We start from the raw sequence: 16,189 nt of genomic DNA, 5'->3' as shown, positions 1-16,189 counted from the left end.
GATCTACAAAACTATAATGCTATCACTGAATAAGCTACAGAGTTTAAGCAAGATATGATGTCATAAGGTTGCTTCAAACAAGTGAGATTTTCCTTAAAAAAGACCTAGAAAATGGTTTCCATTTTCTACTTGTGATTTTTAAGGTATATTGGGTTTATTTTTTAGTTTACCACACAGTAACCAAGCCAAGATTATAAACATTATAATTGAAGCCATTTTAAACATTGTTGACTCAATCTTGCCCCCTGCAGGGAGTGTTAACATCTTACTGAGGTCACTGAGATTTAAAAATTTGTGAAATGGAGAAAACTTTAAGATAAAGTTGACTCTTTTCAAATCCAATTTTGCCACATCAGAGAGAGGGAAAGCCTATTCTAATATTGTTAAAACATTATAAATCTGTTCAAAATAACCCGATAGTAAGTTTTATTCAGAGTGGCTTCATTTGGGGCTCTAAATGCAAAAACTGAGTTGTTGATAAAATCTTGACTATATTTTTATAAATGATTTCTCAGACTTGTCATAAGAATATTCTGGGTTATTCTGTAACTACCTCATGCTAGACCAGTGTTCTACAAACTTCGCCTTACAGTGGAATTACTTTGGGAGCTTTAAGAAATAAATGCTGATGCTTGGGTGTGGGTCCCATTGTTCAAGATTCTTAATGTAATTGATCTGGATGAAGCCTGGGTGTCAGGATTTTAAATCCTCCCTGGAAATGTTAATATGCCACGATGGTTGAAATTCATTGAATTTGGAGCACTAAATTTGAGTCTCCAAGGTATAGGCGTAGGAATCAATATTTTGGAACAAAAAAACTCCAGGTGATTCTTATTACCAACAAAGATAGTTAAACAGTGATCTAGCCCAGTGTCCTCACATTTCAAACAAGAAATTACTCATGAATTGACTTGCTTAAGAGCACAGTTAAGGGGTTCCCTGGTGGCGCAGTGGTTGAGAGTCCGCCTGCCGATGCAGGGGACACGGGTTCATGTCCCGGTCCGCGAAGATCCCACATGCCGCGGAGCGGCTAGACCCGTGAGCCATGGACGCTGAGCCTGCGCGTGCGTCCGGAGCCTGTGCTCCGCAACGGGAGAGGCCACAACAGTGACAGGCCCGTGTACCGCAAAAAAAACAAAAAAAAAGAGCACAGTTAATCTGTCAAATTCTAATTAAAATCTCTCTGTGACAATCAGAACTTATTTCTTTTTTCTTAAGATGAAAACAGTCATGTTCAAAATTTGGAATGTGCCTTGTATGCTATTTCTAAGTCAGATTAAGACATTCACATTCAGCTTTGTCCATATGGAAGAATTTTGCATGCATTAAACCATGACATTAAGTATGGTCATGGGAAACACAGTCTTTAATCTACAGAAGATGAGGCACCCATAGAACCAGTGTTTCTTGGTACAATAATGTGTACTTAATAAGCCACCACAATCTTACTTGTAAATGTCAACTGCAATATCACAAATCATATCATCTTCTATCAGAAACCCCTATAACCTGGCTTTCCGTGTGACTTTAGATCGATTTCAGATCAAAAACTTGTAAATGTGATATCAACTTCCTGGCAAACACAGGAGATTGAAACCATATCATAGAATCTCCCTTTCCCACTGCTCATATAAACAGCAACAAAAAAGGTAAAATCTAACAAAAAATTTCACTCTCAGCACCTAAAGTAGGAAATAAGCACAAACTCCTGCTATAATATTTGAAAATGGCAGCCAAGGAATGAAATAGGAGACTGCTCCTCCAAATAATACAGGGAATGAGAATGATTCATCAATATCCCATGAAGTCTCACTAATTCTCCCTGGAGAGCTAGTGTGGGTTCAGCTTATGGAGAAATTAGGGAAAGTTTGGAGGAGTAAAAGTCCCTACCAACCAACATAATAGCTCATCAGAAAGCAGAAAAACAGAGAGGAACCAGCCCTTGTGATTTCTACCAGATGGGAGGAAACCAGACAGTGAAGACAGGACGATCCCCGCCACACAGGGTCAATCATCCCGAGTACTCAACAGGAGAAGAGGAGACCCATGGACAATATGGAAAAAGATTCTCAGGGAGCAGGAGGCTGGACTGAAGTCCCTTATGATGACAATAGTGAGGAGGAACTACTGCTGGAGAATGATGGGGCAAATGGGTGAAATCAGCACCGAGCACGATTCTCTGAAATCAAAGGTACACCAGGGACTATAGCTGAAATGGGAGAAATCACTCAAATTTCAGGGATATCCCCTTTGAAAAGAGAATATTCCTATGACCGTACAGAGTGATCCTAGCACAAGTCATACAAAGAATATCCTCAGAAAGTGCAGAGCACAGGTCCTTTCATCAAAGCTGCCCAAACCCCAGCTGAGATCTTCCTCTCCTCTTCTGGGCTCAGAACACCAAGTACTTGAATCCCTGGCTCTCGAACAGGAGCAAGGACAGGAAGATAACTCTTAGGCAATTTTGGAAGGGAGAAAAGGAAAATTCACTTTTACCAAGTTAGTGGAAATAGAAATTCTGGACAGAGCTGCCCATTTTAAGCAAGCATAAGACAAAAAGAAATGGGACACGAACTTTCTAACATACTATAATTTTTTTTAAGGCACAGAGCAGATTAAAACAAGAATACTCTATTATAGGGAAAAAAGAATAATCAAGGAAATAGAAAATAATTATGCATCATTAAGTATAACGTTAGCTACACCTTTTTTGGAACTGCCCCTTTATCACATCGAGGGAGACCTCTTACTCTCTAGTTTGTTGACAGTTTCAGGAATGGATTCTGGATTTTGTCAAATGTTTGTCTGCCTCTATTTAGATAATCATGTGATTTTTAAAAATTTGTTAATACGGTGACTTACACTGATTCTTTATTCTGGGATAAAACAGTTGGTTATTATAAACACTCTTTCAATATATTGTTGGTGCAGTTTGCTGAAATTCAGAAATTTTGTATCATGAAAAATATTTGCAAGCTCTTTTCTTTTCTTGAAATGCCTTTCACCCGTTTTGGTTTCAAAGTAATCTGGCCTCACAGAATGAGTTGGGAAGTTTTAACTCCTATTTTTCTTCTAGAAAAATTTTTACAGGGTTGGCATTATTTCCTTCTTAAATGTTCAGCAGAATTTACCAATGAAGCTATCTGAGTCAGGATTTTTCTTTATAAGAAGGTTTTTAACTACAGGTTCAATTTCTTTAATTGATATACGGATATTTATGTTATTTCTTCTTGAGTGAACTTTGGTGATTTACATCTTTCAAGAAATTACCCACTTCATTTTTATTAGCTTAAAGCTGTTCATCGTATTGCCTCATTATTCACTTATCAGTAAAATCTGGAGCGGTGTTACCTCTCTCATTCTTGATATTGATAATCTGTGTCTTCGCTTTTTCCCTGTCAGTGTGGATAGTGGCTTATCAATTTTATTAATCTTTTCAGTGAACCAGCTTTTGGTTTCAATGATTTTCTCACTTTTTCTGTTTCCTACTTCATTTATTTTTACTCTGAACTTACTTCTTTTCTTCTGCTTATTTTGGTTTAATTTGTTCTTTTAATTTTTTAATGAAGAAGCTGAGGTCCCTGATTTGAGACCTCTCTTCTTCTAATATAGACCTTTAGAGCTATAAAATTCCCTCCAAGTATTCCTTCAATGGCATCTCACAAATTCTGATATACTGTTTTCATTCATTCAGTTCAAAATGCTTTCCAATTTCCCTTTTGATTTCTTCTTTGATCCATGGATACCAGAAATGAGTTACGCAGTTTCTGAATGTTTGGGTATTTTCCAGAGATCTTTCTGTTACTGCTTTCTGATTTAATTCCATTGTGAACTAAGAAGACACTTTGCATGCAGCTTAAAGAATCTGTCAGGCTATGCCTGGGTTCTCTCTGCCCACAGCACAGCCTGAAAAAACTCTCAAGCAGCAACCTGGGAAAATCTAGCAGAGTCCTTTCAGGGATCACTTTCTGTTGTTACTTGAGATCCAATATCTTGAAACCCATTGTTTCATATATTTATTCTGTTTTTCAGTTCTTCTCAGGCAGGAGGGTTAATCTGGTTCCTGTTAGGCCATCTTGGCTGGAAATAGAAGTCTCAAATTTGTTTTAAGTATTATGAGTTTTGAATAAATATTTTACCAGATCTTACACATAAAGAAACTCTAGGTATAAGCATGCAGAGGTATAATCAGAAATTTATACACCAAAAAGATTTCCCTAAGCCAGGTAACAAAAGAACATAAAAATAGCAAGCCATCTCTTTCATTCTATTGGAAGTGTGTACCTATTTATCACTCTCATACTTAACAATTGATACAATATATTTCTAAAGTGTAGAAATACATTACTTTTGCAATTTTGTGTTTCACTCGAAATAAAGTTGTAATTAAGTGTGTGAGTTTTGAGGTTATGCCACTGTGTTCCAATCCTACTTTCTCCATTTATTAGCTGAGTGAATTTCAGCAAATTGTTTTACCTCCTTGTGCCTCAGTTTTCTCATTTGTAATTTGACGTTAAAAACTGATATTTTTGGGTTGCTATAAGTATTAATTTCTCTAAAAAACTTATCATCATCCCCAGCATTACATAATTTTCCATTTCAAATTAATACTACTTTAATTTACGCAGAGATAAATCATAATCTGACTGAAAACACTATACATACAAACGTAATAGATTCATTGCTATTATCTACCTGACGTGCAATGAATTCTCCTGAATGAGGTCTTTGCCTTCAGTCTCTCCACCCTCCATTTCTTTTTGTTTACCACTCCAGATTGGCCTTTATAGGGAACTCCTTTCAAGATTAGAAGTCCTTCATAATCCCTCTCCCCAGAGCCTACTGCATAGAGGGCAGCCTCTTGACTTTGGCATTCCAGACTTTGGGTATTAAAGTCCAAGTTTATTTTTCCAGCCTCATTTTCTACTCTTCCCTTTCACTGTATCTTAGATCCACACTGATGAATAAGCATCCATGAACACTCAAGAACCTCAACTACGTCTGTACTTTTTTCATTCTATTTTTTCTACTTGGAACCGCTATGTTTATGTAGTCACATACACGGCCTGCCTTTTATATACTGCACTGTGTGGAGCAGAGGGAACACAAGGCAACTTAAGATAAAAATATCTGCTCTTAAAAGGCTCACAGCCAAAAAAGTAAGCAGTCACAATGCAATGATGAAGAGAGCTAGTCTAAAGGAATGGGATATATGGCAGGTATAGTAAAAAAGCAGAGCATGCCTAATTTTTGCACCAAAGGTAAGGTAAGGCAGGGAGGCAGGTGGTGGTCAAGGAAAGCTTCACAGAGAAACTGTTCTCTGGACAGTCTGCAGACCCCTCTGACCTACTCTTATTAGATTTAGCAATACACTAGCCCATTGATTACAAGTACCTTGAGTGAAATAAACTACTATATGTTAGTTACACTGTGAAATGCTTGGAACAAGACTTTGTGCATAGAGAAGGGGGAGACTAGAGACCAGTTAAATAGTGAGTAATTACTAATAGCAACACTGGTACTTACAGTAGAAACATGTCAAAAAGAAGATTCAACTGCACAACAGGCAAGGCAGTGATGATGATATATAGTATTTTTCATTTGACCTGTATTATCACAAAAAATCCACACAAAAATTACATTGTTCACAACGGATGCACTCTGACCTAAGACATTCCGAGTGATGCTGGAACAATCTTCCTCATCCATAAACACAATTTTGTGTAGGAGAGCATATCATATCTTGGCTTTATTTTTCATAATTATAGCTTATTATTTATTGAGCACTTACTCTGTGCCAGACACTGTCTAGGCACTTTATCTTTCATTTAATTCTCATACCAAGAATGCGAGCCATTCTTAAAACATGCTATTTATTCTGAGCCCTTACATTCTCAATAAAAGCAGCATTAAACTTTATGTGTGTGATTTAAACGGTTGACAAAATCCCTTTATTCCGTATCTGAAATTCCATTTTTGAATATTCCGCTGTTATCTTTTTGATAACTGGGGAGTTCAGTTAAAAGAGATTAGCATCAATAATGATCATTTATTGGGTGCCAAGTATTGTATCATTAAGTCTCAAAAATTATTCAAGGTTGACACAGTAGACACCTATTATATATTCAGAAACACAGATCAGAGATGGCAATCACATTTCCAAGGTCACACAGGTCTTAATATTAAGGTTTGATTCTGGCTATACCCTGTGTTCCTAAAACACAGCAAATATCACTCAGTAGATGCCTACCATGTGCCAGGTGCTCTGTCTATTATGTGTTAGGAGCTTATTAACACAGTATTGCTTTTAATCTTCCCAACAACTCTATAAGGTAATTGCAGATCCAGAATCCTGTATCTGAAACCCGTGGAGACAGGTGTTATTTAAGAATTTTTAGTATTGGGGAATTTTTTTTTTTTTTGAAATATACAATGATATAATATAAACCCCTCTCCCCACCCATGCACATTTTGTTATTTATTGCTTCTGGCTAAATCCTATGTAATAACCTTTCATTATACTTAATTCGTGTGTGTGTGGTAGCTTCACCTAGTTTCCATACCAGCTAAAACTCTAATGTCTTTGGACCGGATGCTGAAATAGGAAAACAGGAAAGTATTTATGGAGCTACACAAATATAAAATATTTGAATATTTTTATTTTGTATTGCAGGTTCCTCTGCCTCTAGGTAGACAAACCAAAAGCAAACAAAGATATACATAAATAAGGAAACTTAGAGCTGGAATAAATGAAAATACTCACTGGCTTAACTCAAAGGAGTTTTAGAAATAAAGCATCAGGGTCTAACAGGCTGCCAACACATTCAATCTTACTGCATAGATCAAAAGAGCACAGGCTTAAATCGAAGAGTGAGAAATGGAAGCTTGGTCTCTCCCAGATCAGATTAATCAATGAACTGATTTTCTCCAAAACTTAGAGCCGTCCTTTATACAGCCCAGCATCTCCACTCTGAGTTTTAGCTTTCCATCTCCCTTTGCTATCATTCTTCATTCCGTTCTTCTTTTCTTTCCCTTCCACTTTCCACTGCCTGCTTTTTTTCTCTCTCATTTTCCTTCCCTTGTGTTCTTAATGGCATTCAAGATAAGGATGTCATCTGAGCTACTGCCAAAAAGTTCAGTTCCCACAGATCTTCTGGTATTTCTCTGATGCCCATTTAAGGCTAAGTTTAGCTTAGAGAGTGCAAGGTTATAAAACGTTCTTAACGACTTCAGGAGTGCAGAACTGTGTGTGTGTGTGTGAGTGTGCAGGAGCGTGTGAGTTTGACATCTGCGGCTGGTAATGTTTTCTCTCTGTTCCTTGTAATTTCATTCTCACTAAATCTTCTGAGTGCAAGAAAAAGGGAGACCTCTTATTTCTATAAACCAACATCAGCTCAGTAACTGTGGTAACTGGTAATTAATTGTGGAGTTTAAATAATGTTATTCAGTACAAGATTCCATCATGCTATATCGTGTAATATCAACACAGGAATTAGTCCAATACTGTTTTTCCCATTATAATGAGTTAGTTCTTTTCATTCAGATTAATTGCAGGAAAACTTCTGTAATTCTCCCTTAATCAGGAACCATTTCTGAGCTCTCACATAAATTTTTTACTACTCCTATTAGAGTATTTACTATGTTGTATTTTATTTTAGTGTTTAAGCAGATGACTAACTCTAGTCTTTAAACAGATAATTTGCTTCTCATTAACAGGGAGTATATATTGTTTGTAAATTGAACTCCACATACTTGGCCTAATACTAAATAAGTACTCAATAGATATGTGATAAATAAATAAATATTTATAAATAAATTTATTTTAGTTACCATCCTGTATGTTCTAACTTGTGGTTAAAAAGGTAAAAGAATAAAATTCCAATAGGAATTTTAGGAAATTCCTAGGAAAAAACTATAGATATTTATATTTGGAAATGGGGAAGACTTTTAAAACATAATACCAAAGAAATAAATCATAAAAAGCCTTTTTGGAGGGAAATGAACAGAACATATGAAAAGCTTTAAATTTTCACATATTCAATGACTCAGTAATTACATTTCTAGGATATATTCTAAGAATAAAATCAAAGATATAGATTTATCTACATAGATTTTTATCAGAGCTTTGCTAAGAAACAAACCAATAAAACCACAAGAGAACCTGAAAATGACCTTAAATGTTAAATGTTAATTAATAAAAAATGTAATTACAACAGACAGCTATATCACCATAATTGAATTTAAGGTCTGAAATCAGATTGTTGGAGATCCTCCTCCTGTTCTAATACCCCCAATGCTACCATAAGTTTGAAGTGGGCAAAACTTCCTCATCTGTGAGGCAGAGAAAATAACTTTACAAATATCATACAGTTGTTTAGAATGTAGATACCTAGCCCTCATTATTACAACATGCAGTGTAACTATTATAATCCATAATCTAATACAATGTTGGTCATAACCTAAAAGAAGAAGCAGGATATAAGTACATTTCATGTTACAGAACATGAAATATTCTTACAGTTGAGTCCAGTAAGAATGGAAACATCCCATTCTTTGTAAGCAACATATGTGTGGTAGAACAAAGGACTCAAAGTATAACCCAAATCTTAAAAGTAATTAATTCTGACTGGAGAAAAATCATAAATAATTGCATTTCTTGTTTTTCCTTGTCTTATTTTCTAAATTACCTTATAACAAACACACGTTACCTTTAGATAAGAAGATTACAATGGGAGGAATTTTTTCTAAAAGTACTGCCTATTCGTTTCTTGCAAGTATCAAATCCACTGCATACAGAATTCTGCAGAATTCCAGTCTGTTCTCTCACCACACTCCCCTGTATTCCTGGTCACATTATTAATTTACTATGCTACTTGAATGTCCATAGGCTGAACAAACCCACCCTGCATACTTTATAATAAATTCCAAGAGCATGGAATTAATGTTGATTAATAAATGTATAATTTATTTCTGCACAAAGTTTGGTCTGGTCTACATAATCCCCAGAATTCTGGAAAACCCTAATTTGCCAATCTCCACTCTCGTTCTTGGAGAATCTGGATAAGGTCTGAGTAGGTTTAATAACAGTCACAGTTACTTTACCAACTGAAATGTGAGTGGATGAACAAAAACGTACAGAATAATTCAAGACTTCAAGGTGCCATCACACAATCCTGAGCAGTAAGTTATAACGGATGCCTTTAGAGAAGTCACCATCATCACTTTCCCCCTGAATTAGACAGTAAGAGAGGCACTATACATCTGTTAAATGCCCGCTTAGGCAGGAGCATAATAACGCAGAGTTTAAACAGCCAGGACTCTGACAACGGAATTCCGTCTCACGATGGAGGGAGCTAGCGCACACCCTGTGACTGGAAGTATTCGAGCAGAAGCTGAGTTACAACACTGAGTTCATGCGTTAACTGGATGATTTTATGAAAGTTATCCTGAAGGGAAATCCGTCCATTGTACATTTCACATAAAGGCGTGATACTTTAGATTTTATAAACTTTAACATTTGCAACTTGATCTCACTTTTTTTTCTGAGGCAGATTCAGATTAACAAAAGGAACTTTTCTTTAAAACATCAGTAGGTTAAAAAGTAAATTTCCTATCCTCCTTTTTAAGGTACCATTTACTGAAAGATATACATTTTAAAGGAAATATCACTAAGCATAAGGGTATTTGAAATTTTACCAAATTTACACACTTTTTAAAAGTAAGTCATGTTTACATGTTTACTACTACAAACTGTTAAAAAACAATTGTTTAACAATTTGTAGTAGTAATTTATGCGTAATTTAAAAGGGTCTAGGATATATTTCTTGTTTTTTTTGCGGTACGCGGGCCTCTCACTGTTGTGGCCTTTCCCGTTGCGGAGCACAGGCTCCGGACGCACAGGCTCAGCGGCCATGGCTCACAGGCCTAGCCACTCCGCAGCATGTGGGATCTTCTTGGACCGGGGCACGAACCCGTGTCCCCTGCATCGGCAGGCAGACTCTCAACCACTGCGCCACCAGGGAAGCCCTAGGATATATTTCTAACAGATGGTCTCTATATAAGCATCAAGGAAAATTCCATTACAAAATACGATTTCAACAACCATTTAAGGTATAGAAGTTGAAACAGGGACCTGGGGCAGGCCATGTTTTGTTTTGTTTTTTAAAATATTTATTTATTTATTTGGCAGCATCGGGTCTTAGTTGCGACACGTGGTTTCTTTCGTTGTGGTACGAGGGCTCTACAGCGCGTACGCTTACTTGCTCCACGGCATGTGGGATCTTAGTTCCCTGAACCAGGGATCGAACCTGCATCCCCTGCATTGGAAAGCGAAAGTCTCCAGGACACTGGAGTTTATAATAAGTAATCACTGTACTTAGTCCAGAAATCCCTCAGGTAATTTCATTTCTTGCCTGCCTGCCCCCTCCAAGTTTCTACTGATAAATAATAAGGTATATTTTAAGTGTTAGAGAAAAAACACCAAGTCTTGATATATAATGATGAATGCATGTCTATGTATTTTCAGGTTTATATTAAGTGCAATATTTATCTTATTTCAAATGTCATCTTTATGGAGAGAGAAGCAAAAATCATGAATATTGTCATGTGCCTTGGACATAGCTAAGCTGTCTGCATTTTACAATCGGCATGGGACCACAAGAACTCTTTCTTCAATGCTAAGTATAAAAGGTCATTGTACATATCAGCAAGAATGAGGAAAGAACTCCAAAAAGGCTCAGCTTACCCAGCACCAAGACTCAAGTTAAATACCACAATCATGCCAGCCATTGGTTACCATTCAGTCTCTGTCTCCAGTCCGGAAACCAGTCTGCCAGAAGCCCAGATAGCAGAAAAAGCTGCCATGTTTATCACACTACTGATCCCAAGAGACCAACTTAAACAGAAATTATATGTGTTCTACATTAAGAATGAAAAGTATCCCTAATTTTACAAAAGAGTTCTTTCTAGGAGAACAAAGAACATATATTTTGAAAATTCAATCATTGAAAAAGACAATATGAACCGTAAATGTAAACTGGGCACGTGGGCCTATTCACTAATGTCAACATAAATAAATTATTCCTTTTGTAGCTAAGCAGACAATGTTTCTTGAGAAAGATTGTGAACTCCACTTTCAGTGGGTTAGCTATTACACATTAAAAATTCAATTGAAAATATCTTTCAAAAGCTTTAAAGTTCAGAGTTGCAATCTAAGAGTGGAAATTGCTAATTTCTTCTTTGGAAGAAACAAAGTTTTAGAACTTTCATCTGAAGGTTAGTACTTAAAAAGATTTTTAAGAAACAAACCCATGTTTTAAAAAAAAAATCCTTCAGGCCAATGCATTAACTAATGAATTTTGTAATTCTTCTGAAAACATGCTACTGTACGTGTAAAATATATGTTAAGTCTTTATTGAATTTCCATAAATTTAGTAAGGACTAACAAACCCAATGAATGAGTAACTGTTGCAGAAGAACGATGTAATGCCTGGAAGCCTCTTTCTCGAAACTACACAATTCCTTTGCCAATTAGGAATTGAATTTGAAATCTGCTCAAGATAAAAGTGCTACAAAGTTTACATGATCTCCAGAAAAATGAACATCATCTCCACCAATTATAACTATGTTTGAAATTATAAATTTAACTATTTTCCATTCTATGGTGTTTAAATAAACTTATCATCTCGGAAATTTGTTTTATTCCATTCTCAACAACTTATCATTTTATGCTAACATTTCACAATTAATTTTTCTTCCCAAAATAAAAGCATCTGGTGAAGACATTTAAATTTGTCCTAAGTGTAACTATAAACTCTGTCATTTGTGGAATGTACTTCGGTCCCAAGAAATCTCTATTACCTTAGGAATAATGTAAATATCTTAATGTACATATACATACAAGTGTATGTTAAAAGGCCACATACATCTTACTTTTCAAACTTCACCATATAATTCTAATTTCTCAGCTTCTTCTCAAACTTCAACCTGAATACCAGGATTAAGTTTTTGTCAGAGTAATGGATATAATTTTAAAAACACAAGGTTTCTTTGCAATTCAAAGCCTCTACACATATATAAACCATCACCACTACTTATCTGTAACATTTCAATGACATAGCTTCATATACTCAAAGTTTCACAACAAAGAAAGCACTATACAACTTTAGATGCTATGAAAGCCCTGGGAAAATCAATTGAGTATGTATGTAATTATGAATGATTATGTAATATTGATTTTAGTTTAAGCTTATTTTACTTTTATGGTTCAGTGCTAAACAGTTATCCCATTTTATAAAATTTACCTTCTTTGATATGCCCTTTTGCTATCAGAACATTATTAATAGTTCACTTGTTGCATCAACACTGGGGATTTTCAGTAGTCTACAGGTCACGAATTTAACTGCTATTTAAATTATGGTAAATTGTTTTCATATTGCCTTGACCGACCATTTACATGGATAAGGTGGACAATGCTGGATGCCTACCCAGTACCCATTCCCCTACCCCCTTCCTCCTGCCCAACACAACTTCTACTGGGTTGATACCAAACTCTCCTTTTCAGATAGATGACTTTGAGAGGCTTTCATCATCTCCTGCTCCAAAGGCAGGTCCTGGTAAGTCTACATGGAACATATTAATACCATTCCTCTTACCAGGGACTGGTTCAAAAACTCAAGCTTAATCCAATCAGCGTAAGGAGTATCTCTGAAGGCTAGTATTGGCCCATGGTTAAAGGAGAGGTTTTCTCTCTCTAGATGTGAACAAGAAAGCATGTTCCCTTAGTTACTGCTGGCAGTCATTTTACAACCATAAAGAACTGGAGGGTAGGGCAAAACTGACAAAGGAAGGCAAGGCCAAGAGAAGTAGAACAACAGAATGAAAGCCTTGATCATGTCCTACCTGAAGCCCAGTGACTCTGGAATTTTTGTATGCAATGTAATATATTTCCTTGTTGGTTAGGGTTATTTATTTCATAGTTTTGTTGGTTTTGCAGCCAAGAACATGCTACATTGTTTTTTAACAGAGGCCGCACTGCCAACAGTGACTCCTAATTTGAATTAACTCCAAATTATTAGGATCTGCCATCAGTTACTCACTCAGAATTACTCTAGAGCTGGAGTTCCAGAGTTGGCCTCCTGAACTGAGTTCACTCTGGTGGAAAAAACTGAGACACTTCAGCTGCTATTAGCTATATCTCAAAATCTGACCATGCAAGTTATAGACATAATCAAAGAAGAATGAAAATATTATTTCGTTAGAAGATTTTTTCATCGGGTGATAAAAAATTACACATTTACAACAAGATAAACTTCTCCAAAGGGAGGTTCTGTTTTCTCTTCTTACCTCTTTCACACTGTGGACCAGTGAATCCATAAACACAAGCACAGCGGTTGGGTCCAATACAACGTCCACCATTCTGACATCCATTTTCACAGACGGCTGCACACAAACACAACAAGAAGCTCACTGTACAGTAAATGTCCAAGTACAATGTAGTAGTGTAGAAATGTAGCAATAATGGATCTTACCTCTAAAACACGTCACATCATGCATTTAAGTAAATATATTTCAGTGTATATTGAGACCAAAACCTACACAATTCATGTAAATCACATTGTTAAGCAAGCATTTGGTAAAAGTTTTTTTTAAATCAGAATCACAAGGATTGGCTGGCTCTAATGCCCATACAGTCAGAATATAATGATTTGATCCTCTATTTCAGTTCTATTAACACTATAATCTATTTTCATAGGTAAAACGTGACTAAAATATGAAGGAAAAGGATTGTAGACTTTAGAGAGCAGAGAGAGGGAGAAAAAGAAGCAGAGGAAAATGCAATATGAAAAAATAAAGAGGATATGGCAATAAAAAAGAAAAAAACAAAGAAAAGGAAGCCAAAAATGAAGGCAGAATAAATAAATAAAAGGCAAAGCTAACATGAAAAATGGGGGAAAATACTATCAATTCAGCAATAAAATACCAAGAGAAGTAATTAACGTGTCAACTTATAGAAAGAAAGAAAGGGGAAAACCTCACTGTGTCAACACGGAAGGTCCTTTCTTATGAAATTAACCCACAGTTCAAAATGTGTAAGTAATGATGACAAACACCTGCAGCACACACTTTCCCTACTCTGGACTTGCGATAGGGAGACCAGAATTCGGAAGTCAGGTGGCCCAGAGGGAGCCAATGAGTCAGAAAGGAATCTGAACTCTCTCCCCACCCTCTCTCCCCACTGCACCTCCCAAGGGGAGCAACTCAGCAGCCAGGACCCAAGACAAGGAAGTGTCCTAAAAAAATCACCCTTCAGATTACTTGAAAAATAAGTGTTCCTGTGAAACATAATGAGGACAGCTGAATTCAAGAATCTCATCTCCTGCAAGAGAAAATACCAATACTACAAGCTGTGTCATAACCTACCCACCTGTTGAACAGATTAACACTCTGTCCTCACAGAAGTAGAAGAGGATTACATTCTATGACCTGTGCCTCCAAAACAGGGCTTAAGACACGAAAGGGCAGTGACGAGGCAGAGCACCTTTACGTGCGCTTCAAGTGACGGCCATATCGGGAATGGGAAGCTCAATAAATAAAGCAATATCTAAAGATGCAAGAGGGTTGCTATTTCCTTACCAGGAACTTGCAGCTGGATTACCTACCATCATCCAGAGCACACAGAATGGTTTCTCTTCTGCTCATAGAAGCAATACCAAAGCAAACTTTGAAACAAGACACCTTCATCTTAAAGCATCAGTGTGCCAATGGTCTTAAAATTCTTTGTCTGCATCAGGCTTCGCTCCAAAGCAGAATTCTTTGTATGTCTACACAGGAACGTCTCCCTAAGAACCACACCTTCCGCTCCTTCACTTGTCCCAAGCTGAGTTTTACTAGAAAGTCCAATTCATCACTGCCTTGGAAAAACAGTTGGGCAGTAAGTTAGATCGATAAATACACAGGATAAAAGACGCAAAATAAAGGTCGTGAGAAGCATGAGAAAGATGGAGGTGGACAGGAATGTGGAAGGAACAAAAATCTGTCAAGAGAACTCTCGGTAGGGTATAATTTCACAGAAACAGCCGTAAGGATTTGAGTATTTTGATTGCTAAAGGTATACTGCAAATGGGTAACACTCACCTAAGGTAATTAATTAATATGAAAGGAATTTTCTTTAAATATTATCAAGGTGTAAGAAATGTAAATGAAAGTCACTGTCCCAGACATGTTCTGTCATTATACATATGCTAACCCTTATGATGTGAACGGGAAAATGCATCCATGACTGACACTCAGGATCTATCCCTGGGGAGGCGGAGGGAGGGCTTCTCTCAGGGTTTTCCAAGACAGAGCTTCCAAATGCCAGTGAGGGGAAGAGGGCTGGATAAGCCTGGAGCACCTCCTGGAGAGAGCTCGCCCAGTACACATGAAATCCAGGCTAAGCTACACAGGTTAGACTAACAATGCCTCTCTTCTCACTAAATTTTTTTTTGGTGTGGAAAACGCAGTTATTATCCATAAAAAATTATGTTAACGTGCAACATGGTTTCTTGTTACTTCAAATGAAATAATTTTTTAAATTTCTCAATTTTAATTTTTAATACAGTAAATATCAGCAGGTATAACCCATTTAAACAAAAGATCTTCGGTGACTTCAATAATTTAAGGAAGTACCAAGGGTTCCTCTGAACAAGAAGGATGAGACTAGCCGATACAGCCATTTGCTTCTATTCCTACTCTCACCTGAGAGAGAGCTCTTCCAGGAGAGGGACCATAGGGAGTTTGCCTTTGTATCCCCCTAATTTACTGTAGTATTTGATGTACTGCAGATTCTCAAAAGCTCCCAAAATATGTCAAAATCTCGCAGGATTCTTCCCACCTTTTTGGGAGGCGGTACAACGCAGGGAACAGATGAGGAGTTCTGCTGTGCTCAGCATATCCCAATCACGTCATCCTTCCGATTCTCAGCCTATAAAGTAGAGTTAATAGTCCCTACCCCAGAGGAGTTTGAGGATTAAATAAAATGGTGTAAAAAGCAAAGTTCACAGTGGCTACACATTAAAGTGTTCTACAATCTTAAGTCCCCTTCTTTTTTGTACTGCAAAGGATCTGTATGAAAAACAAGACTTGTTCTACAGCAACCAATGTTTACCCTGAAGAGCAATAGCCAAAGAAAAGAAGCAGGCAATGCAGA

General features: G+C 36.8%; 1 protein-coding gene across 1 annotated transcript in view; it reads right to left on the bottom strand.

Moving 5' to 3' along the window:
- FBN2 (fibrillin 2) overlaps window positions 1-16,189 on the bottom strand; it is a 247,569-nt gene that overhangs the window by 215,607 nt on the left and 15,773 nt on the right. The window contains exon 5 of the mRNA XM_032626668.1: window positions 13,345-13,440. Coding sequence (XP_032482559.1) covers window positions 13,345-13,440 — 96 coding nt within the window. The remainder of the gene's footprint in view (window positions 1-13,344; window positions 13,441-16,189) is intronic.

Source organism: Phocoena sinus, chromosome 3 (genome assembly GCF_008692025.1).
Source record: "Phocoena sinus isolate mPhoSin1 chromosome 3, mPhoSin1.pri, whole genome shotgun sequence".
In the NCBI taxonomy this organism is placed as follows: domain Eukaryota; kingdom Metazoa; phylum Chordata; class Mammalia; order Artiodactyla; family Phocoenidae; genus Phocoena; species Phocoena sinus.
The sequence above is the reverse complement of the archived record's forward strand: the minus strand, read 5'-3'. Positions and strand labels throughout refer to the sequence as shown.